The 26,263-nt window shown below is 43.0% G+C and overlaps 1 protein-coding gene across 1 annotated transcript in view; it reads left to right on the top strand.

Moving 5' to 3' along the window:
* The window catches only part of LOC124545804 (farnesol dehydrogenase-like), a 94,907-nt gene that overhangs the window by 55,074 nt on the left and 13,570 nt on the right, over window positions 1-26,263 (top strand). Inside the window, exons 4-5 of the mRNA XM_047124750.1 lie at window positions 10,829-10,958; window positions 14,067-14,196. Of these exons, the coding sequence (XP_046980706.1) occupies window positions 10,829-10,958; window positions 14,067-14,196 (260 nt within the window). The remainder of the gene's footprint in view (window positions 1-10,828; window positions 10,959-14,066; window positions 14,197-26,263) is intronic.

Below are 26,263 nucleotides of genomic sequence, written 5' to 3'. Positions count from 1 at the left end.
CACAGATAAAACTACTCTATCAGACGGAACCGTTCATTATAGGCTCTTTGAGACGTACATGTGTTTATTGACTCGCAAATGAATACATGACGTGAAAGTTGTCGGCAGCAGAAGATTTTCAGCGTCAATGGGGAAAAAACATGTTGGACTTGTGTCGGAGCTGTTATGTCGCAGATCTACTATAATTTCACTTTCCGTCAGCTCAGTTACCATAACTAACGTGTGAGCGACAAGTTATACTGCAATGAGGCATGAAGCCTCCTTTCATTACAGTTGCCTGTACTGTGATCAGTAAAACACTATTATAGAAAAACAGCTGTCCCTGTAAGACAAATATGAAAATAGAAATCATCATCGTGCAACTGTAAGACCACACAAATAACGTCTTTTTTACATTGTGACGATGTTGTAGATTCAACTATTTGCAATGAGAGAGCTATGCACGCATAGTTGCATTTTATTGGACAACAATTTCACACTGCACTGGACAGCATTTTCACTACCTTGTATAGTCTGATGCATTTCCAACTGCACTAATCGTTAGTAGAGATTATCTTAGAGACATCTTGAGTAATAACAGCAGCTATTGTAATTAATTTATTTAATCACTGGTTTTATAGCCTACAAACCACTTCATCATGTTAGATACATTAAACCATGAAATCAAAGATGCAACATGGATGGGACCCAACATACAAGGTAGTGTGTGTCTTAGAGGCACCGGATGCCACCTTAGGAGACACTGTTCCTCGCTACTTCCATCTGTTGTCGCAGCCATCTGTGGGACGTACAGTGAGGTGAAAAAAGCCATGGTATGTATTCAAATATCGTGTCAGACATCCTTTTGTCTGGTGTAGTGCAGCAGCTCGACGTGGCATGGACACATTGTAAATCACGCATTGGAGAAGTATGCGCCGAAAAAGCGGGTTACGGACGGAAAAGACCCACCGTAGTTTAACAGCGCAATTCGGAGAATGCTCAGGAAGCAAAGACAGTTGCACTCGCGGTACAAGAAAGATCGTGAGAATGAGGACAGGCAAAAGTTAGTAGAGACTCGTGCCGCTGTAAAAAGAGCGATGCGAGAAGCATACAACCACTACCACCGTCATACCTTAGCAAAAGATCTTGCTGAAAACCCAAGGAAATTCTGGTCTTACGTAAAATCGGTAAGCGGGTCGAAGGCTTCCATCCAGTCACTCACTGATCAGTCTGGCCTGGCAATGGAAGACAGCAAAACGAGAGTTCAAATTTTAAATTTAGCATTTGAGAAATCTTTCACGCAGGAGGATCGTACAAACATACCGCCGTTTGAGTCTCGTACAGATTCCCGTGTGGAGGACATAGTGATAGACATCCCTGGGGTTGTGAAGCAGCTGAATGGGTTGAAAATAAATAAATCGCTAGGTCCTGATGGGATTCCAATTCGGTTTTACAGAGAGTGCTCTACTGCATTGGCTCCTTACTTAGCTTTCATTTATCGCGAATCTCTTGCCCAACGTAAAGTCCCGAGCTACTGGAAAAAAGCACAGGTGACGCCTGTATATAAGAAGGGTAGATGGACGGATCCTCAAAATTACGGACCAATATCCTTAACATCGGTTTGTTGCAGGATTCTCGAACATATTCCCAGTTCGAATGTAATGAATCTCCTTGAGACAGAGAAGTTGCTGTCCATGCATCAGCACGGCTTTAGAAAGCATCGCTCCTGCGAAACGCAACTCGCCCTTTTTCCACATGATATCTTGCGAACCATGGATGAAGGGTATCAGACGGATGCCATATTTCTTGACTTCCGGAAAGCGTTTGACTCGGTGCCCCACTGCAGACTCCGAACTAAGGTACGAGCATATGGGATTGGTTCCCAAATATGTGAGTGGCTCGAAGACTTCTTAAGTAATAGAACCCAGTACGTTGTCCTCGATGGTGAGTGTTTATCGGAGGTGAGGGTGTCATCTGCAGTGCCCCAGGGAAGTGTGGTAGGTCCACTGTTGTTTTCTATCTACATAAATGATCTTTTGGATAGGGTGGATAGCAATGTGCGGCTGTTTGCTGATGATGCTGTGGTGTACGGGAAGGTGTCGTCGTTGAGTGACTGTAGGAGGATACAAGATGACTTGGGCAGGATTTGTGACTGGTGTAAAGAATGGCAGGTAACTCTAAATATAGATAAATGTGAATTAATGCAGAAGAATAGGAAAAAGAATCCCGTAATGTTTGAATACGACATTAGTAGTGTAGCGCTTGGCAGTCAAGTCGATTAAATATTTGGGCGCAACATCGCAGAGCGATATGGAGTGGGACAAGCACGTAATGTCAGTTGTGGGGAATGCGGATAGTCGTCTTCGGTTCATTGGTAGAATTTTGGGAAGAAGTTTTTCATCTGTAAAGGAGACCGCTTGTAAAACACTAATACAACCTATTCTTGAGTACTTCTCGAGCGTTTGGGATCCCTATCAGGTCGGATTGAGGGAGGAAATAGAAGCAATTCAGAGGTGGGCTGCTAGCTTTGTTACTGGTAGGTTTGATCATCACGCGAGTGTTGCGGAAATGCTTCAGGAACTCGGGTGGGAGTCTCTGGAGGAAAGGAGGCGTTCTCTTCGTGAATCGCTACTGAGGAAATTTAGAGAACCAACATTTGAGGCTGACTGCAGTACAATTTTCCTGCTGCCAACTTACATTTCGCGGAAAGACCACAAAGATAATAGAGATTAGGGCTCGTACAGAGGCATATAGGCAGTCATTTTTCCCTCGTTCTGTTTGGGAGTGGAACAGGGAGATAAGATGCTAGTTGTGGTACGAGGTACCCTCCGCCATGCACCGTATGGTGGATTGCGAAGTATGTATGTAGATGTAGATGTAGACCCAGCAAGTCGCTGGAAGCCCCCTGCAGGAATATTGAACTATGCTGTCTCTATAGCCGATCACAAATGCGAACGTTTTGCCGATGCAGGATTTTGTGCAGGAACTGTCCTCTCGTTTATGCCCCATAAATGTTCGATGGGATTCATGTCGAGTCACCTGAGTAGCCAAATAATTCGCTAGAATTGTCCAGAATACACTTCAAACCAAATGTGAAAAGTTGTGGCGCATTGTCATCCATAAAAAATCCTTGGTTCGGGAACATGAAGTACATGAACGGCTGCAAATGGTCTCAGCTGTCTCAGTTGAGCCAGAGGACGCTTTCTACGAGGTGCGATAATAAAGTAATGAAACTGATGTAAAAAAAAAGTTGGTTACCGTTTTAGTCAAGGTTAGTGTTATCTCCTTCAGAGTAGTTCCCTTCTGATTGCACACACTTTTTCCAGCGCTTCTGCCACTGATGATAACATTTCTGGAACTTATCTTCTGTAATATCCTCCAAGACCCTCCTCACAGCTTTTTGGACATCGTGGGTTGTTTGAAAATGGTGTCCCTTGACTCTTGGAAATAGGAAAAAGTCGCACGGAGTGATATCTGGTGAATAAGGTGGCTGTGGTAGTACTGAAATTTGTTTTGAGGTTAAAAATTGCTGTACTGACAGAGCAGTATGGGATGGCGCATTATCGTGATGAAGAATCCAATTATTAGCGTTGTTGGCACGGACACGAAGAATTCTTTTACGAAGTCTTTCTAAGATTTCTTTGTAGTAATATTGCTTAACTGTTTGTACAGGAGGCACCCACTCTTTATGAACAATTCCCTTGGAATCAAAGAAGCACACAAGCATGCATTTCACTTTAGACTTTGACATGCGAGTTTTTTTTTGTCTGTGTGATCCCTTTGAGCACCATTGCGAAATTTGGCGTTTTGTCTCTGGATCGTACTGAAAACACCAACTTTCATCACCAGTGATAACACGGCTCAACAATTCTGGATTGATTTCCGTTTGCTCTAACAGATCGGCTGCCACATTTTTTCGTGTTCCTCGCTGTTGTGGTGTGAGATTTTTGGCGACCATTTCTGCACATATCTTTCTCATACCAAGATCTTCAGTTATTATTAGACGAACCGTTTCTCGATTGATGTTCAGTTCTTCTGCAAGCATTTTCACGCATAATCTTCTATCAGATCGTACGAGTTCACGCACTCTGGCCAAGTTGACAACCGACCGTGAGGTTGATGGTTGTCCACTGCTGTCTTCATCCTCAATATTCGTTCTGCGTTCACTAAACATTTTATGCCAACGAAAAACTTGAGCTCTTGACATAACCTCCTCTCCAAAAGCCTTCTGAAGCTTACTATAGGTTGTCGTCACGTTTTCACCCAATTTAACGCAAAAAGAAATGGCACACCGTTGCGCAATATTATGCGGTTCCATTTCCATGACGAGAGACACAAACACGTGTTAATTTATTACAGCACAACTCAGACTGAGCAGTTGCATCGATGTGCCACTTGGACTAGAAGCAGCTTATAGACCAGGGTGAAAGATATTGTGCCTACGCAAGCCTGCAGGGTTGCCACATCTTGCAAAGAAAATCAGTCTCATTACTTTATTGGCGCACCTCGTATTCCATGTAAACAGAGCTCACATCAACATGGAGCCACTGGCAGCTTGCACAGACCCTAGTTGACAACTTGGATCCATGGCTTCGTGGAGTCTGCGCCACACGAACCCTATCATCAGCTCTTACCAAATGAAATCGGAATTCACCTAATCACGCCGCAGTTTTCCAGTCTTCTAGGGTCCAATCTATATGATCACGAGCCCAGGAGAGGTGCTGCAGGCAACGTGCTGCTGGCAAAGGCAGTCGCATCGGCCGTCTACTGCCTTAGCCCATTAACACGAAATTTCGCCATACTGTTCTAAAGCCCACTCTACACAGGAACAACACTGGCGACCAGAACTGGCTGGGACAGTGGGCTTACATAAGAAGACAGAAATGGGTTCCAGTGAAACTTTTCTAGTGATAGACAGTACTACGGTCGCAGGTTCGAATCCTGCCTCGGGCATGGATGTGTGTGGTGTCCTTAGGTTAGTTAGGTTTAATTAGTTTTAGGTTCTAGGCGACTGATGACCTCAGAAGTTAAGTCGCATAGTGCTCAGAGCCATTTGAACCATTTGATAGACAGTAGCTGGTTTGTATACGGATGTAGTAAGTGCAAGTCTGTCCGAGGATGTGTGATAACATTCAGGAGACTGATCAAGAGTATGAGGAAGCTGTTGATGAGGCTGTGAGTGAGAGGGTGAAACTGTACATTGTGCTAGTGAAGAGCTTCAAGAAACATAAACCAATAATAGGTCGTGCTGGATTAAAGACTCGGTGCATCATAGAGATCAGCTGAGAACTTTGTCTACAGTATTTCGGGAAGATTCCGAGCAGGATTCTCTAGAATACAAGAGAATTATGAGAATGAGTGTGGGACAATTTAAAAAACTGTGTAATTTAATTGAATATAAAATATCGAAAGCAGGTATGGGAATGAGAAATGCCATTCCTGCCCGTCCAAAGCTAGAGGCCTGATGACTTATCGTTAGTGGGCACAGCAACCAATGGAAGAACGAATGACGCGAATGTATTCCGATTGTTCTCGCTTTAGTCAGCATAAGACAATACTACATAATAAGATTAAAAACAGCCGACCAGTTGCAATGGATAAAGTAATCTTTACCTAGGTTTCGACAGATTTAAATCTATCTTCTTCAGAAGGCGGCAGTATTACATTAATATGGAATGATATGTCATTGTCGTTTTTACAAATATCTGCATAGATCCATTAGTCCAAATAAAATATAGCCCTGAAAATAGGGTTTTTTTATTTTTATTTTTATTTATTTATTTTTTTTTTTTACTTGACAAACCCTATTTTCAGGGCTATATTTTATTTGGACTAATGGATCTATGCAGATATTTGTAAAAACGACAATGACATATCATTCCATATTAATGTAATACTGCCGCCTTCTGAAGAAGGTAGATTTAAATCTGTCGAAACCTAGGTAAAGATTACTTTATCCATTGCAACTGGTCGGCTGTTTTTAATCTTATTACGTGGAACCGTTGCTGTTGCGCAGCTATGTTTAAAATACTGAATACTACATAACATTTTTCTAATAAACACTTTACAGAAGTCATCGGATACCTCCTAATATCATGTCAGCCTTACTTTAACCCGGCTTAGTGCATTAACTCGACGAGGCATGGACTCTACGAGTCGCCCGAAGTCCGCTGCAGGAAAACTGAGCCATGCTGCCTCTATAGCCGTGCATAATTGCGAGAGCGTTGCCTGTGTATGACTTTGTGCACAAAATTAGTGCTCCATTATGTCTCATAAATGTCTGATGTGCTTCTTGTCGGACGATCTGGGTGACCAAATGATTCTCTCGAATTGTTCAGAATGTTCTTCAGACTAATCACGAACAATTGTGGGTCGGTGACATGGAGCATTACCATCCACAAAAAAATCCACCGTTGTATCGGAATGTGAAGTCCATAAATGGCTCGAAATGGCCTCCTTGTAGCCGAACATATCCATTTCCACTGAATATGATCGGTTCAGTTGGACCAGAGGACTCAGCCTATTCCACATAAACGCATCCCAAACCATTACAGAGCCACAACCAGCGTGCACGTTGCCTGGTTGACAACTTGGCTTCGTGGAGTCTTCGCCACATTCTAGCCCTACCATCAGCTCTTACTAACTGAAATCGGGACTGATCTGACCAAGCCACAGTTCTCCAGTCGTCTGGAGTCTAACCCATGTGGTCACGAGTCTAGGTGAGGCGCTGCAGGCGATGTTGTGGTGTTAGCAAAGAAACTAGTGTCAGTCTTTTGCTGCCTTTACTCCTTTAAGCGTTCAGAGTCTGTTAATTTCCGTTGTGCGACCATAATAAGGTCGAACACTTTTCAGATGAATCACATGGGTACAAATGGCAGCTCCGTCAATGCACTGCCCTTGTATGCCATGTGTACGCGGTACTACCGCAATTCGTGTGTGTGTATATCAGTATTCCATGATATTAGTCACCTCAGTCTCTTTTGAGTGATGACGCTTTCCCTTTGCCACCGAACTTAATGAAACGATATTTGATATTTCGCGAACGTAAATTCATATGTGCTTTTCCATTCTCGCAGAATAGTGGAAAACGAATTTGGTATAGTTGCAGCAAGATTTATTGTCTTTGGAAAAGAAATCAAAGTTGAGTTAGAAACAATAAATTTGACTGTACAATATACTCCCGAAACTGGTTACGAACAACGTCACCAGCAACCTATGTTGAAAGAGAATTGGTTGAAAATGATGACACTGACACCAGTTTGTTTCACCCCAACAAGCGGCGTTCCACTGGAACAGAACTTCCGTCACTGATAGCGGCTGGCTCCATAAACACACAGTGCAAAATTACTTGGGAAACGAGGAAGGAACTGGCTGAGTACTTCAGTGGTGAACGACGAATGTCTTGGTAGATGAATGCTGCTGGCATGTAATAAGTGGCACAGCAGATGTACTTAGGCCTAAGTAGTTATCGACAAACTCTGTAAAATAAACTGTTCTGAACATCTTACTAGTGTTATTGTGCAGTGGATAACAAAGTTTGTTTAGACAGTAAGAGGTCCATGACTAAGGAATTTATTGCTAGCGCACTCGAACAGATGTAACTTCGATGGATTGCTCCCTGCGATATGTAAGCTACAATAGAATCGCAGACCAGAGAGCAGCGTCGGCAGTAGTAGTAGTAGTAGTAGTAGTAGTAGTAGCTCGCAGTCGGGCGATGGGGCCAGGTCGCTTATAGAGAGCAGTTGTCGAGTTGTATAGCTCACAGAGAGCACTTATGTCGTGGAGTTCGGACAATGCAGTCCAGTGTTGTAGCTCGAGAAGAAAGTAGAGTTATGGAATTAGCAAGGCCGGTCGTGGAGAACGATGGCGGTGCCTGAGCGATGTAGTATAAGGTAAAAGCAAAAATCATTGTTCTTCACTGGCTCGCGCATATGTTAATTGCTACAACTGATTTTTGTACTATTGTTGTATCAAAGTCTCATGTAAATATTTTCAAAAAATCTTTCAATGACAATCTTTCTTATAAAGATAACTTTTGACAGTCATTCATCTGAATTTAAAGTTTTTACTAATTACTCCTATCCATAGTCATGCCAATTATCGTAAAGAAAATCAGTTGTTTTTCATACGTAACAAAATGAAGTGGCCAGCATTGCACTGGGCTCTGCCAGAAAAATTTCTTATAGAAGCAGATGTATACGCGTTATCCGGCGACATCATTGAGGTAAGAATTTTCAGTTTATTCAGAATAATTTTTCAGGGCCATGACGCAGAACTGCTGACGTGCAATTTAGTTTCACAGTCAGTTAATTATTGAAACGTTACATTACGAGATTTCTTTGGATAAGTTATATATGAGTCACATTTTTTTGGGAGGTTAGTCACTTTTTTTATTGGGAGGTTACGGAATTTATCTGTTGAGAGGTTACAAGATGTTAACAGCTGATTACACTGAAAACGCTGCAAAATATTTTAAGACGCAATGGCTTCGTAGTCATAGTCGTTTGATGTAGCCTAGTATCTTATTAAAACAAATACTCTGAAGTGTGTTCTCTTTTGAAGTAATTGTTATTATACTTTTCTCCTTGTGTTTATAAATACAGTTGTTGCTTTCTTTTCCATTTTAATACATAATAGAAATTATATGACCTTAGGACTGGAAGGTGACAATTAATTGAATTTCTATTTACTAATTTACCTGGGCTCACGATTGTCATTTGACACACACAAGGATTAAAAACCAAATTCGATGCTGATCTCATCGTGATGACTACATCTCTCATTGAGATGGCCAGCTGCAGTGAACCGTGGTAGCTTCGGTACGCAGATGGCAGTGCCCGCTCCGCTTGTCTTGAGGAACTCACTTTCAAGAGTTCAGCTCTATACGTGGCCTTTGTAGCCTTTATCGGGCTCTCAAAAAACCCACGTCGGGAACTGAGACCACTAGTTCCACTAAGTCACTCTTTAAATTTATCACAGAACTCTCCGTCTTTGCCTTGTTGGCATAATCATAATGACAAATGTTCCATAGTTTACATAAATTTCTAAAAATATACTTATATTGTTCACAATCCATTTTACACAAGCAGTCTGTTTTGACTGCGCTTCTCCATGTACTGAAGACATTTTGCAACGAAAGTATAACACGCACAACGGTAGTGCCTAGTGTTCTACTGACAGTCCAGTAATGGCTGCCATCAGATAATGTGACCGTGTTACTGGACCTTTGACGTCAACTAATCTCAAAACTGCTTGAGTTTGCTGGTCGCGAGCAGACTACTCCACGGCGATGCCGAAATACTGCTACACATGGAGACAGTGGAGGGATAATTACTTGCTCCCAGTGTGGCTAATACTACTGGCTGCCATTACTGTCCCTGTGTGCAGGGGGCTTAACGTCTCGTACGTTCGTCGTACGTGCCACATTGATTTCTGCAGTTGTTTCACGCAGTGTTGCTTTTCTGTTAGCACCGACAATCCTATGGAAACGCCGGTGCTCTCGGCCGTTAAGTGAAGATCGTCGTCCAGTGAGTTGTCGGCGATGAGAAGTAATGCTTGAAATTTTGTCTTCTCGGCACATTCTTGGCCCTGTAGATCTCGGAATATTGAACTCACTCCATTCCGCGTTCAAAGTCTGTTAATTCACATAGTATGGCCATAATCACGTCGGAAAACTTTTCACTTGAATCACCTGAGTACAAGTGACGACTCTGCCAATATATCTCGTGTACATGATACTACCGCCATTGACAGTGACCGGGCCAAATATCTCACGAAGTAAGCATCATTTCTTTCTGTGGGGAAAGTTGAAGGATATTTGCTATCGTGATCGACCGACAGTGCCTGATAACATGCGTCAGCGAATTGTCAATGCATGTGCGAACATTACGGAAGGCGAACTACTCTCTGTTGAGAGGAATGTAGTTACACGTATTGTCAAATGCATTGAAGTTGACGGACATCATTTTGAGCATTTATTGCAGTAATGTGGTATTTAAAGGTAACCAGGCTGTAACAGCATGAAGTCTCAGAAATGATAAGCGCACAAAGGTACATGTATCACATTGGAACAACCGAAAAAAAATGTTCAAACGTACCTACGTTCTGTATTTTAATTTAAAAAACCTACCTGTTACCAACTGTTCGTCTAAAATTGTGAGCCATATGTTTGTGACTATTACAGTGCCATCTATCACAAAGCGATAAAAGTGGTCCAACTAAATCATTCATATTTCTTTACGTACTACACGAATATGTAATAAAAATGAGGGTTCGTATATAAAAAAAAGCAGTTGATATCCGTTTGACCGATGGCAGCGCCATCCAGCGGGCCAACCATAGCGCCATTTGGTTTCCCCCTTCAAGCTAGACAAGCTTCGTTCTTTGTAGTTTTTTCGTTTGACGCTTATTTCGTGAGATATTTGACCAGGTCACGATCAATGGACCACCCTGTATGTGTAAATATCCTGCGGTGCTCAATCACACTGTTCGATGGACACCTCGATCCTGGCTTCTTAATTGTGCTGCACTCTGCAAGCCATCCTACGAATTGAGGTGAAGAGTACGTTGGGCATCACTACCATCTGCCCGACTTGATGTTCCATTCTCAGATGGTGCACAGAAAGAACAAACGTGTGTGAGCCTCTGTATCATTGAAATTTCTCCCCATAGACGGTTCACAGAGTTTATGTGGCAGGAAGTAATACGTTGTTTGACCCTTCTTTGAACCTATACTCTCTGGATATTAATAGTAAGTTTGTCTTTTAGCGTCCGCCACAGCAGTTGTATGAGTTAGTTGACATCGCATTTAATCTAGTACAGTAAATTTTCTTTTTATTCTTGTGACCAGGTGGCAAAACGGAAGACTGGAAGAATATCCTGGACGTGAACGTGCTGGGTCTGAGCATCTGCACCAGAGAGGCCGTGCAGGACATGCTGAGCAGGGGCGTCGAGGACGGCTTCATCATCCATATCAACAGGTGAGCCTGTGGCAGGCCCTATGCCAGGAATGTATTCTTAATTTTATTCAGTTACTTATTTATGTTGTTTCTGTAGCTTGCAGTCTAACATACATAGTTTTGGCACAGATTTTCGATCGTGAGAAAAACGTCTGAAAGAGTTTCTCACGCTTAGTGAGCACCAGTTGCATCGGGTGCAAAAAAGCAGAAGAGACCATTGTCGATGCTAAAATGTTTTCTCACGGATAAGTGTTACGTAAAGCCCTAACATACAATGTCGTAAACATTCAGCACACTTTTTACAGGCAAAAATGCCTTCAGACATGAGAAAAAACTCATCTACACAAAACAATTTAGCTTTTTAAGCCGACAAACGTTAATGAAGTTTAAAATACACTGAAGTGACAAATATCATAAGACTCTTCCTAATATCCTGTTGTACCTCCTTTTCTCCAGTATAGTTTAGCAACTCGATGTGGCATGGACTCAACAAGCCATTGGACGTCCCTGTACAAATATTACCTCTACAGCCGTCCAGTAGTGAAAAACTGTTGTCGGTGCAGGATTTCGTACACGAACTGACCTCTCGATTAAGTCCCATAAATATTCGATGCAATTCATGTCGGGCGATCTGTCTGGCCAAATCATTAGTTCGAATTGTACAGGATGTTCTTCAAACCAATCACGAACAATTGTGGCCCAGTGACATGGTGCATTGCCATCCATAAAAATTCCATCGTTGTTTCGGAACATGAAGTCTGTCTATGAATGGCTGCAGATGGTCTCAAAGTAGCTCAACATAAACATTTCCAATAAATGACACAGTACATTCCATATGAACACAGCCCACACCATTATGGAGCCACCACCACACCACCAACTTGCGCAGAGGCTTGTTGACAAACTGGGTCCATGGCGTCGCTGGGTCTGCGCCACACTCGAAACCTATCATCAGCTGTTATCAATTTAAATTGGGACTCAACTGGCCAGGTTACGGTTTTTCAGTCGTCTAGGGCCCGACCGATATGCTCAAGAGCCCAGGAGAGGCGCTCCAGGCAATGTGCTGTCAGTGTGGCTTGCCTGTTAGCGCTGACAACTCCATGCAAACGCCACTGCTAAGGTTGTCAGCCACTGCGTTATCCGTAGTGAGAAGTAATGCCTGAAATTTGGTATTCTCGGCACACTCTTGCCATTATGCTTATTGCTATCTCATGACTGTTCTCATCTGAGTGTATAATACGGCCGACGACGTGTACGCTAAGTAAAAAAGCCAAAGCTACCCAATACCAGCCGAGATCAGCTATATAAATCTTGCTCAGATATTGTAACTCAGTCTTTTATCGTGCAATTTAAGGTAGATGTGTGCTATTATACTCAGAATGATAGCGATCAACGCTACATTGAATCTCAATGTAGACAAGTGTTATGTGCTGTGAATACATAGAAAGAAAGATGCCTTATCATTTAGCTACAACATAGCAGGTCAGCAACTGGAAGCAGTTAATTCCATGAATTACCTGGGAGTACGCATTAAGAGTGATTTAAAATGGAATGATCATATGAAATTGATCGTCGGTAAAGCAGATGCCAGACTGAGATTCGTTGGAAGAATCCTAAGGAAATGCAATCCGAAAACAAAGGAAGTAGGTTACAGTACGCTTGTTCGCCCACTGCTTGAATACTGCTCAGCAGTGTGGGATCCGTACCAGATAGGGTTGATAGAAGAAATAGAGAAGATCCAACGGAGAGCAGCGCGCTTCGTTACAGGATCATTTAGTAATCGCGAAAGCGTTACGGAGATGGTAGATAAACTGCAGTGGAAGACTCTGCAGGAGAGACGCTCAGTAGCTCGGTACGGGCTTTTGTTGAAGTTTCGAGAACATACCTTCACCGAGGAGTCAAGCAGTATATTGCTCCCTCCTGCGTATATCTCGCGAAGAGACCATGAGGATAAAATCAGAGAGATTAGAGCCCACACAGAAGCATACCGACAATCCTTCTTTCCACGAACAATACGAGACTGGAACAGAAGGGAGAACCGATAGAGGTACTCATGGTACCCTCCGCCACACACCGTCAGGTGGCTTGCGGAGGATAGATGTAGATGTAGATGTAACAGTCACGTAAAGAACTTAATTCCGGACTGAGGTGATTATTTCGGTGCAAATCGCTTTCACTCGAGCTACTAAGTCTTTCAAGCAAGTTCTGTGACTTTGTGTAACTGCCAGAGAGCCGGGTGATGCCTCAGTTGTAAGTGCTAATGCACTAGAGTATAAAAATGTCAGGTCAGTTTTGTGTGAATCCTTTCTCAGGACGATATCGCAAAATCTAGCAGGTCATAGTAAAGACACCTCTCATAGGTTCTCCAATCACTGGACCAAATCAAAGAGGACTCTGTCACGTTCTCCGATCACTGGACCAAATCAAAGTTTACAACAGTAACTATAACAATGCTGTATATAAACTATTCACTGCCTTCTTGGCACATTAGCAGCCAGTTACTTCTGACGAAGGTGATGGAAATAATGATCGAAAGTTTACCTTTCTACTCTAATTTGATGCAGCAAGAAAACAGAAAATATCTTATACATGATGTCGTCACAAAAAACTTTGTTCCTATAATAACACTGTGTCGGAATTATTCCCATGGAAACAATAAACCATCAATAAGCGAAGCTGATACGTTATCGGTACATGAGTATCCAAAGAATGTTGCGAGGTGGAGTGCAAAAGCATCTCTCAGAAAGTGTAACCAACATTGATTATTAAGTTCAAGTAATTTGTTCCTGTCAATGGTATGAATTAATATGACCATAGCTTATTAGCATTGCCTAGAACGGGCTAAAAGCAATCCAGTAAATCATCACCACTGATTTATGCACTGGCTCTAGATAACGAAAAGTTAGAAATTGTAGTGAGAGAGGAATAACCAAAAATAGGGAAAAAGATTGAGAAGATGAATGATAAAGTAGCACCTTACGGAATACGCAGCAAAATAGCATTGTGCATTTCACGGGTACATTATTATTTGAGATTAATAATCCAGGACTGGGCTCAGGTACTGATTTCACATGCACCTATGATGTTGCAGACTATTTCTAATGTTGCAACCTGTTTCCTAATTTTCAGTATTGTGGGACACGCACCACCGACTTTAGATGTTATGGCGATGTATTCCGCCAGCAAGCACGCCGTCAAAGTGCTACTCGAAGGGCTGAGGAAAGACCTGGTCGCCAAGGGCAGCAAGATACGAGTTGGGGTAAGTTTTCCATTGTATGGCACTCATGCCTAGCAGACCAGGAGCTTTATGTTTTTACGTAAGTGACAGATGAGTATCAGTACTGTTGTGAATCTGTGTTTTGTGTGCGTGTGTGTGTGTGTTCCAGACACAGCTGTTCTTGCAAATTATCTGAGAACTTGCATTCCAGCAGCTCTTTGTAATGTATCTAACAGCGTACCCTACTTCTCATAAATGAAGAAAAAAAACACGAATTCAACAATTAAAAAACCTATAGGTCAAATAGAGTGTACATAATTGAAGTATAATACACATCACGCATGATCAATAAAAAAAGGAATACCAGTTGAATAATCAGTGTTTGAACATAGACTATCTCGTACACGTACAAACTAGTACAAATCAATATCAAAGCGGATTTACGTAACCCCCAGCACATATCGTTACTTGTGATTTCCGTGTGCTCCATGCGTTGTGAAAGCCATTTGTCTTACAAAGCTGGTCTTTGGATGGCTTTGGGTCTGAATTAAAACCCTGCGAGCAACAACACTGATATAGTGAGCATCCCAAACATGTAATATGAGATCAAATAATAAAATTAAGGTTCATATATTTTGTAATGAATTAATAGCTACATTCTTCCAGAAGGTAGAATGTTTTTATAAGTGTCGAAAAACATGTAAGGGGAGCAGTGCTTGCGAAGCGAGTCAGGCTAGTTTGTAGCCCATCCATATTGTTATTCTCTCTGTGCATTGAGCATGCGGTAAAAGAAACCCAGGAGAGATTTGGAACGGGAATTGCAACTCAGCAAAAATAAATCATAACTTGAAGGTTTGGTGATTGGATTCTCATTTTGAAAGAAAAGGCAGTTTAACAGATTGAGTAGTGTCTTGAAAAGAGAGTTGTAGGATGCACATCAACAAAACTAAAACAAGGTTAATGGAATATAGCCGAACTAAATCAGGCGATGCTGAGCGAATTAAACTAGGAAACGAAGATTAGGTTTGCTACTTAGTGATCAAATTAGCTTTTGATGGTCGAAACAGGGAGCATATAAAATGCAGACTGGCAATACCAGGAAACGTGTTACTGAAGAGAACTTTATAAGACACTGCGTAAATTTAAGTGTTAGGCAGTCTTTTCTGAAGGTACACTGACAGAAAAAATGTCTACACTAAGAAGGAGTTGTGCGACATACACGGAAGTTGGTAGGTGCGTTTCTAAGTCTGAAAGATGACGTCACTTCACATGTCGCACCAATCATGTAAGAGTGGCGCTAGTAAAGAACCCTGTAAAGGTCTCGAGCGTTAATTACCTTTGAGGATGGACGTGGTGAGTCGAAGTTAGTCAAGAATGCCTGTAAGACGACAAAGACACCGTTATCAACGTGTAACCTCCCAACAGATAAATTCCGTAACCTCGCAATAAAAAGGTGACTAACCTGTCAATACAAATGTGACTCATATATAACCTTTCAATGGAAATCTCGTAATGTAACCTTTCAATAATTAACTGACTGTGAATCTAAACTGGTAAATAAATCTGGTCGTCAGCAGTGCTGCGTCATGGCCCTGAAAATTATTCTGAAAATCATTCTGAAATCAATGATGTCGCCGGAAAAAGCGTATATATCTGCTCCTGTAAGAAATTTTTCTGGCACAGCCCAGTGCAATGCTGGTCACTAGATTTTGTTATATATATAAAAACAACTGATTTTCTCTACGATAATTGGCATGACTATGGATAGGAGAAATTAGTGTTGTTGTTGTTGTTGTTGTGGTCTTCAGTCCTGAGACTGGTTTGATGCAGCTCTCCATGCTACTCTATCCTGTGCAAGCTTCTTCATCTCCCAGTACCTACTGCAACCTACATCCCTCTGAATCTGCTTAGTGTAGTCATCTCTTGGTCTCCCTCTACGATTTTTACCCTCCACGCTGCCCTCTAGTACTAAATTGGTGATACCTTGATGCCTCAGAACATATCCTACCAACCGATCCCTTCTTCTAGTCAAGTTGTGCCACAAACTCCTCTTTTCCCCAATTCTGTTTAATACCTCCTCATTGGTTATGTGATCTACCCACCTAATCTTCAGCATTCTTCTGTAGTACCACATTTCGAAAGCTTCTATTCTCTTCTTGTCCAAACTATTTATCGTCCATGTTTCACATCCATACATGGCTACACTCTATATAAACACTTTCAGAAACGACTTCCCGATACTTAAATCTATACTCGATGTTAACAAATTTCTCTTCTTCAGGAACACTTTCCTTGCCATTCCCAGTCTACATTTTATATCCTCTCTACTTCGACCATCATCAGTTATTTTGCTCCCCAAATAGCAAAACTCCTTTACTACTTTAAGTGTCTCATTTCCGAATCTAATTCCCTCAGCATCACCGAGAAATTAGTAAAAACTTTAAATTCTGATGAATTACTGTCAAAAGTTATCTTTATAAGAAAAAATATTATTGAAAGATTTTTTTGAAAACATTTACATGGGACTTTGATATAACAATAGTACATAAATCAGTTGTAGCAAAAAACATACGCGCGCGGCAATAAAGAAAAATAATATTTTGCTTTTACCTTTTACTACATTGCTCAGGCACCGCCATCGTTCTCCACGACCGACCTTGGTCATTCCGTAACTCTACTGCTCTTCTCGAGCTACAAAACACCACTACTGGACTGCATTGTCCGAACTCCAGGACCCAAGTGCATACAACTCGACAACTGCTCTTTACGAGCGACCTGACCCAACCGCCCAACCGCCCGACTGCGAGCTACTACTACTGCTACTGCTGCCGACACTGCTCTCTGGTCTGCGATTCTGTTGTAGCTTACATATCGCAGGCAGCGCGTGAGTGCGCTAGCAATAAATTCCTTACTCATGGACCTCTTACAAACGCTGCACTGAATTTGAAAAGGCCGTGTAACAGATTTTACGAAAACTGAGATATTGCAGTAAGACTTCGTAGGAATGTAGCCGCTGTAAACGACTGCTGGCAGCGGTGATCACGAGAATGTACGATCGCAAGAAGAACGGGCTCCAGACAGTCCGTCACCTGATGGCTTACTCCAAGGACAGCTCCGAGCCAGGCGCCCTGCGGCGTGCATTCCACTGCGCCCAAATCGCGGTCATTTGCGACTTCAGTGGTGCCGAGCGATAGCTCATCGGAGGGAAGGGTGGAGGTCTGTTGTGTTTCCTGGTGAATGTTGGTTCTGCCTCGGTGCCAAAGATGGCCATGTTTTGGTTAGAACGAGGCCAGTTCCGTGCAACCAAACTGTCTGCGTGTTAGGCCCATTGGACCAATACCAGGTGTTATTATCTGGGGTGCGATGGGCATGACAGCAGGAGCACTCACCTGGTTATGCCAGGCATCGTAAGTGCAAAATTGTGCGTCAGTATGGTGATTCGATCTGTTGTGCTGTCATTCATAAACAGCATTCCTCAGGATGGTTTCTAGCAAGGCAGCGCTCGACCACGTACCGCTCTTGTAACCCAACACGCTCTACAGAGTTTCGACATGTTGCCTTGACCTGCTCGATCACCTGATCCATCTCCCGTCAAGCGCATAGGGGATATCATTGGTCGACAACTCCAGCGTCATCCACAAACAGCGTTAACCGTCCCTGTATTGACCGACCAACAGCAACAGGCATCTCACTACTGTACAGTACAACGTGTGCACTTTTGCATGGTTACATTGGATATCATGAAGATTGCATGGGTTACTAATGTACCAGCATTTCACATTCGCAATGGCTTTTCTCATACACTACTGGCCATTACAATTGCTACACCTAGAAGAAATGCAGATGATAAATGGGTATTCATTGGACAAATATATTATACTAGAACTGACATGTGATTACATTTTCACGCAATTTGGGAGCATAGATCATGAGAAATCAGTACCCAGAACAACCACCTCCGGCCGTAATAACGGCCGTGATACACCTGGACATTGAGTCAACCCAAACAGAGCTTGGATGGCGTGTACAGGTACAGCTGCCCATGCAGCTTCAACACAATACCACAGTTCATCAAGACTAGTGACTAGCGTATTTCGACGAGCCAGTTGCTCGCCACCATTGACCAGATGTTTTCAGTTGGTGAGAGATCTGGAGAATGTGCTGGCCAGGACAGCAGTTGAACATTTCCTGTATCCAGAAAGTCCCGTACAGGACCTGCAACATGCCGTCGTGCATTATCCTGCTGAAATGTAGTGTTTCTCAGGGATCGAATGAAGGGTAGAGCCACGGGTCGTAACACATCTGAAATGTAACGTCCACTGTCCAAAGTGCCGTCAATGCGAACAAGAGGTGACCGAGACGTGTAACCAATGGTACCCCGTACCATCATGCTGGATGATACGCCAGTATGGCGATGACGAATACACGCTTCCAATGTGCGTTCACCGCGATGTCGTCAAACACCGATGCTACCATCATGATGCTGTAAACAGAACCTGGATTCATCCGAAAAAAATGTCGTTTTGCCATTCGTGCACCCAGGTTCGTCTTTGAGTACACCATCGCAGGCGTTCCTGTCTGTTCAAATGGTTCAAATGGCTCTGAGCACTATGGGACTTAACTGCTGTGGTCATCAGTCCCCTAGAACTTAGAACTACTTAAACCTAACTAACCTAAGGACATCACACACATCCATGCCCGAGGCAGGATTCGAACCTGCGACTGTAACGGTCACGCGGATCCAGACTGAAGCGCCTTTAACCGCACGGCCACACCGGCCGGCGCTCCTGTCTGTGATGCAGCGTCAAGGGTAACCGCAGCCATGGTCTCCGAGTTGATAGTCCATGCTGCTGCAAGCGTCGTCGAACTGTTCGTGCAGATGGTTGTTGTCTTGCAAACGTCCCCATCCGCTGACTCAGGGATCGAGACGTGGCTGCACGATCCGTTACAGCCATGCGGATAAGATGCCTGTCATCTCGACTGCTAGTGATACGAGGTCGTTGGGATCCAGCACGGCGTTCCGTATTACCTTCCTGAACCCACCGATTCCATATTCTGCTAACAGTCGTTGGATCTCGACCAACGCGATACGATAAACTGCAATCGCGATAGGCTACCTTTATCAAAGTCGGAAACATGATGGTACGCATTTGTCCTCCTTGCATGAGGCATCACAACAACATTTCACCAGGCAACGCCGGTCAACTGCTGTTTGTTTATGAGGAATCAGTTGGAAACGTTCCTCATGTCAGCGCTGGTGACCATGCTGTTTAGCGCCCGAAAACCTCCAACCACACACACACACACACACACACACACAGCACGTTGTAGGTGTCGCCACCGGCGCCAACCTTGTGTGAATGCTCTGAAAAGCTAATCATTTGCATATCACAGCATCTTTTTCCTGTCGGTTAAAATTCGCGTCTGTAGCACTTCATCTTCGTGGTGTAGCAATTTTAATGGCCAGTAGTGTACTTACATTAATCTGTGATCTTGGCATGTTAATCATTTAAATATATTACTAGGCAAATGTATTCCCAAAATTTCATTACTCCGCATTAACTATTTTATACTGTTGCCATATTTTTTTCCCGTCAGCGAATTTCTATGGAGCGTAGCCTTTAACGGATGTGACACGTGGTTGATAGTTCAAACAAGAGGAAAACAGAAGCTTTTGAAATTTGGTACTGGATGCGTGAATCGAAAATATAATGGAGAAGTACGGAATCGACCTGGGGAACAAAAAAGTTTATGGGACAACTTGATTAAAAGAAAGGAAAGGTTGTTATGACGCATCCTGAGGCATGAAAGTGTCGACACTTTCGTAATGGGAGGGAGCCAGCGGAGTTACAACTGTTAAAGAAGACCAAGGCCTGAATACAATATGCACATTCAAATGACTGTCGACTGCAGTAATTATTTAGAGAAGAAGAAACTTACCCAGGGCCTGCCAGATAGCTGCTAATCGTGGGAAGGGGAGTTGCGTTGGTCCCGAATCGAAAACGACTGGTGGAAGAATAACTAGTATTGGTGCGCCAGAGAACCTTTATGTAGTTTTTAGGTGGTTTCCCACATGCCACAAGGTGAATACTGGACTGATGCACAAGCCCCACTTCCGTTACACAATTTACAAATACTTAGAAAACTTTAGTTCACTTTCACAAGAATAACACAGCCCACAGAAATTTGAAGTACATGTATTCCCTGTGAGAGTAATGGGGTGTTTACAGGAAGGGCATCCAACCACCCCATGAATTTAACCATGCGACATCCGTTCATAACACTGCAGGTCCTCTGCCGATGTGGAACGATAGATCAATAAAAGATATAATCTTTCACAGAACAGATTTAGAAAATTTCTGTTCTCCGTCACTAGAGTAATACAGCCGACAGTTGGAGTAAATTTATTCCCTCTGACGGGTAGTGGCGTGGTGACAGGAAGGGCCCCGTGCTTCTCATTAAAAATAACTGTGCTGAATTCGTTCATAACCATTCAGACCATGTGCCGATGCTGGACAAAGCTTAGTAAAAAGTATAATCGTTCACAGGACAGATTTAGAAAACTTTTGCTCAGTTTCACATGGGTAACACAGCCTGCAGACAGTCGAAGAAAATGTCATCCCTCTGAGGAGTAATGAGGTGGTGACAGGTAGGACATCTGGCCACCCGTTAAAATTAACTATGCCAGGTCTGTACATAATCACGCCGACCTAGGACAGGGGCTCAGTAAAAGGAATAACCTTTCACATGACGGAGTTAGAAAACTTTTGCTCACTTCGATATGAGTATCATAGCCCACAGACAATTGGAGTACATACATTCCCTCCATGGGTAATGGTATGTTGACAGGAAGGGTATCCAGCCACTCCTTAAATTCAACCATGCCAAATCCGTTTATAACCATGCAGACCTTTGGCTGATGTGGAACCATGGCTCAGTAAACAGGATAATCTTTCACAGGACAGAGTTAGAAAACTTTTGCTCACTCTCACAAGGGAAACACAATCCACGAACAGTTGGAGTACATGTTTTACCTCGATTGGTAATGGGGTGGTGTCAGGAAGAGAATTCAGTCACCCATGGGATGGTGTCAGGAAGGGAATTCAGTCACCCATTAAAATTAACCATGCCACATCTGTTCATAATCATGCTGACTTTGTGGCGATGTGGGACGAAGGATCAATAAAAAGTATAATCTTCCTCAGGACAGATTTAGAAAACATTTGTTCTCTTTCACAAGAGTAATACAGCCCGCCGACAATTGGAGTAAATGTATTCCCTCTGATGCGTAATGGTGTTGGGGCAGGAAGGGCATTGGACCACCTATTAAAATTAACCGTGCTGAACCCGTTCATAGCCATGCCGACCTTGCGGCGGTATTGGACAACGGCTCAGTAAAATGGATAATCTTTCACGGGACAGATTCAGAAAACTTTTGCTCACTTTCACATGAGTAAAACAGCCCACAGACAGAGTACAAGTATTCCCTTTGATGGGTAATGGTGTGGTGACAGGAAAGACATTGCCCCACCCCTTAAAATTAACCATGCAAATCCGTTGGTAACCATGCTGACGTGACAATGCAGTACAGTGTCTCAATAAAAAAAAAATCAAATGGCTCTGAGCACTATGGGACTTAACATCTGAGGTTATCAGTCCCCTAGAACTTAGAACTACTTAAACCTAGCTAACCTAAGGACATCACACGCATCCATGCCCGAGGCAGGATTCGAACCTGCGATCGTAGCAGTCTCGCGGTTCCGGAATGCAGCGCCTAGAACCGCACGGCCACCGCGGCCGGCTAGTGTCTCAATAAGAGTAAAATCTTTCACAGGACACACTTGTCATGAAGAACTACAACAAACCAGTCTACAGGCTGAAGGCCGCAACAACAACAACAACAACAATAATAATAATAAGAACAGCAACAGCAACGACAGCAACATTCTTTGCTCTGTGTGTTCGAGCATTGTTCCCCTGCTGAATTAGACTGTTACATGTTAAACAAACACGAGTACTTCGGAAAGTGCTAAGGAGTTCTTGTCAGCAGAGTAACACATTGAAATTCCATCATGAAGCTGAGTAAATGTGTAGGTGGAATGAAAATTCACCATTGCACTGGGAATCAATGTTTCGTTTGACGGTATTAATTTCACCCATTTCTGACGAATGATCAGAAATTACACTTCGATTAAATTTCGAGTCAGGCTACTTTGCAACCAAATCTATGACTCAGTCCTGAAGAACGAGGCAGATTAGGGCAGAATTCACTGTGTACGATGAGATTACAGCTGGAGTCAAGAATATGGCGGTACGAGTTTAGGATTCTCCGACCGACAATGAGCGTTCAGTGGTGTTCTGAGCCCCCTTCTCTGAATATCGTATCCAATGCGAGCATTAAAGTGATCGTGGCGTTATTTAGTGAATTTTTATTCCATTTGTTGCAAGTTGTCATCGCTGATGATGGTGGTAAGCGACAAATTGTATATACGCAAGCGAGAGACATAATTTGCAGCATATACACTTTCTTCAAGAGCAAAGCACGTGGATGGGCGTTCCGAAAATGTCGCTTGGAACAGGCGACGCGGCAATCCTTGTCCATGCCACGAACAGCGTGAACCGCCGTCGTTCTTGAATCGGACAACAATTGGAACAGAGTTCTGTCTTGAATTGGGAAAGAATGAGGAAGGAGCCATTCCATTATTTGCCTAATTGTGATGTAGTGAATCCACAGAAACCTAAATCTGTGTCGCCAACTAGGTTTTTAAACTGACATGCTCCAGAATATGAAATGCTCCCGAGTGTCACCTCGCTTGTTGAATCATCCGTGATGAGACTGGCCCTCTGTTGACTTGCAGTCGACACGGCACATTGTAGGGAGTCTACTGCTTTCTTCTATGATTCGTCCCACATCACCTCGCATACATCTCATCTCCGTGCACTATAGTCGATGAGGTTTCCAATTCAATTGCTCCAGTGATGAGTAACTATTGCCATCATCCACAAAGTGACTATATCTGACAGCTTTTCCAATTCCACATGTTACGTGTCTCCAGTATACCAATTGCTTTATCTACAGATCAGGCAGCTACTGAGACATTGACACCTTCTCATCAGTTGGTTTCACATACGTCTTCCCACACTTCCAGAACACCAAGTCCCATCCTTGTTTCAAACATACGATTTCACTTTACAAATGACACAAACATGTTGTAGAGTTGCTGGCTTGCATATGATAGTTTTACGCAGAACTGAGATAGCGATCACATAATTCACGTCGTTGTTAATGTCTTTACGTATATGTGAGTTAACGTTTTTGACATTTTTTTTTCAAAATAAATATCCACGTGAGTGTAGTCCAGTTTTTATTCGTAAAAATAGAGTTGTGTAAAAATGATTTTACACATGTAATACTTTATTTATTATCGAAAGAAAACCCGTCGTAAATATCTGTGAAGAAACTGTGGCAGAACTGTCGCAGCACAGACAGTTCTGAATGCGGAGGTAGCCAAGGCCGTAGCAGTTGTTCACAGGGCGTATTGCAATTATGGCTGTCATAACTTTTGTCACAGTCGTATCCTATGAGATACAGAGCCAGTGACAAATGGCAGCTACACTCGTGACTTCCCGAAGTCGGTGCCTCGCCCCAGTAAGACCTATGTGGAATCCTGTAAGCTACGGCCGAAGCCTAGCCCCGTGGGTGCACAATGGCTCTGAGCTCTATGGGACTTAACTGCTGAGGTCATCAGTCCCCTAGAACTTAGAACTACTTAAACCTAACTAACCTAAGGACATCACACACATCCATGCCCCAGGCAGGATTCGAACCTGCGACCGTAGCGGTCGCGCCGTTCCAGACTGTAGCGCCTAGAACCGCTCGGTCACTTCGGCCGGCTAACCCCGAAGGATACGGACACAAAAGAATTAATGACATTTAGTTACTAGTAGGCACTGATTTACATCAATGCGGAAGTTGAAAATTTGTGTCGGACTGGGATGTGAACCCGGGTCTTCTGCTCACTAGGCAGATGCTCTGACCACTAAGCCATCCGGACACAGTGATCTTCGCAACTGCATGGACTACCCTACACGCCTCCCGCCAGGCCAAAATTCTCAACTTATCCAGACACTACTGACGTAGTGTCCCTCCCCATTATACTCATTAACCACTACGTTTCACCGATTCCTGCAAGAGTTCGAGGGTGGTGTGCATCTGCACCTGAAGGTAACATTGGCCAGCCTCGCCTTAATTACATATATGTTGTCTGCTCTTTCAGACATGTCCGAAATAATACGGTTGAGCACTTCATACTCTCAGTCAGTATTAAACGTTTGTGCAAGAACCATAGAAAAAATGGCTCTGAGCACTATGGGACTCAACTGCTGAGGTCATTAGTCCCCTAGAACTTAGAATTAGTTAAACCTAACTAACCTAAGGACATCACAAACATCCATGCCCGAGGCAGGATTCGAACCTGCGACCGTAGCGGTCTTGCGGCTCCAGACTGCAGCGCCTTTAACCGCACGGCCACTTCGGCCGGCAAGAACCATAGAGTGCGTCTGAGCATTGTCAGAGCTATATATCTTTTTTAGATTTGTGTATGGTACACACAATCCGTTACTTTTTTCTTAATATAAGTAATCCTTGTTTAATTTTGTGCAGCTTGTTTTTTCCTGCTTTCGAAGATCATAAATCTGTTTGTTACTTGATCTAGGTAAATGAAATGTGGCGTACCTGTTATGTACCAAGTTGTAAGGTAAATTACAAGACGAACACGGAAAACGGAAATAAAACAGATTCATGTAAGAATGACACAAGTGTGTTGTTCTACATTATTTTTTAAAACTCAAAAACGGCTGCTATACATGTAAAGTACTTGTAGCCAGTGGTGATGAATTCAATGCAAGTGGGGTAAACAGCAGCGTTAATTCATATTTGTCCCATCTGTGTTGTTGACAGGTAACATCTGTTTCAAACACTAGTATTTGATGACATTGAAAATTTGTTCCTAAGCAGCGCAAGTCACGGAGAAATGTTGAAACAGCTTTTGGAATGACTGACTGTACTCGCTTTTCTGAGATACGTGCTTGTGGTAAAGATGTGAACGAAATCGCTTTAAAAAATGTCACATTTTGCGAAATTTTTCATATACAGTAATATAATAAGGATCAACCGACATGTAAACAATAGCGGACGGAAATTACTAAAATTTTCCAAATAAAATCAGATTCTTGTTTACTGATTAGTCTTTTCCTTAATAGTTTTCCCTCGTGAATGTATGTTCTTCTGTACAACGAGAATCAAAAGCTGTATTTTTTTTTTTTTTTTTTTTTTTTTTTTTTTTTTTTTTTACATTAGACCAAGATCTAAGGCTGCAAAGATCGAAAACAAAGCGAGAAATCGTCTTGAAGGTAATTTTCATTTACAGCAATATTTCCGAAGAGTTTTTATTTCCCCTTTTCAGTTCTTTTACGGTGTAATGTAATATACGTGAAGTGCACCGTGTATGACGGTTTAAACGTCTGCAGCATAGTTTCATACTGGAAGTCGCACCGTGAACTGTAATTGCTATACCGCTTGTGCCTGTCAACAGAACTCAGGCTCTGACGTCACTAGAAGAGTCGTACACCTCCTTCCACGGAAGTTGCAGCACAGTCCATGAGCACAACACAGGCGAGTCTGAAGTTACGGCGCTGTCGTCGCGGTAAACTTGGCCCTCGTAGCACTGAATATCAAATCAAGTGCCTTTCAGCCATCTAATTTCCAAACTGTTATTTTATTGGGCCATCAATTTCGGTGATTAACTAGCTATCTTAAGGCCTCTTACCGACGTATAAGAAGATTCCAACCTCGGTTCCGGTCAAAACAGGGGCCAGCATTCAAAGTTCGGCTCCGCGCGGGATTAGCCGAGCGGTAGCCGGCACGGTAGCTCAGCGTGTTCGGTCAGAGAGCCGGTTGGCCTCTGTAATAAAAAACTGAGTGGAAGGATCAGCCACCGAACTTGATCAGGATGTCTTGCGACGTCCGCAACGTCCAAACACAACGATCAATAACGAACAAAATGCAAAAAAAAAGGGAAGAAAAAGCAGTCTAAGGCGCTGCAGTCAT

The sequence above is a fragment of the Schistocerca americana genome, chromosome 8 (genome assembly GCF_021461395.2).
Source record: "Schistocerca americana isolate TAMUIC-IGC-003095 chromosome 8, iqSchAmer2.1, whole genome shotgun sequence".
Classification (NCBI taxonomy): Eukaryota; Metazoa; Arthropoda; class Insecta; order Orthoptera; family Acrididae; genus Schistocerca; species Schistocerca americana.
The sequence above is the reverse complement of the archived record's forward strand: the minus strand, read 5'-3'. Positions and strand labels throughout refer to the sequence as shown.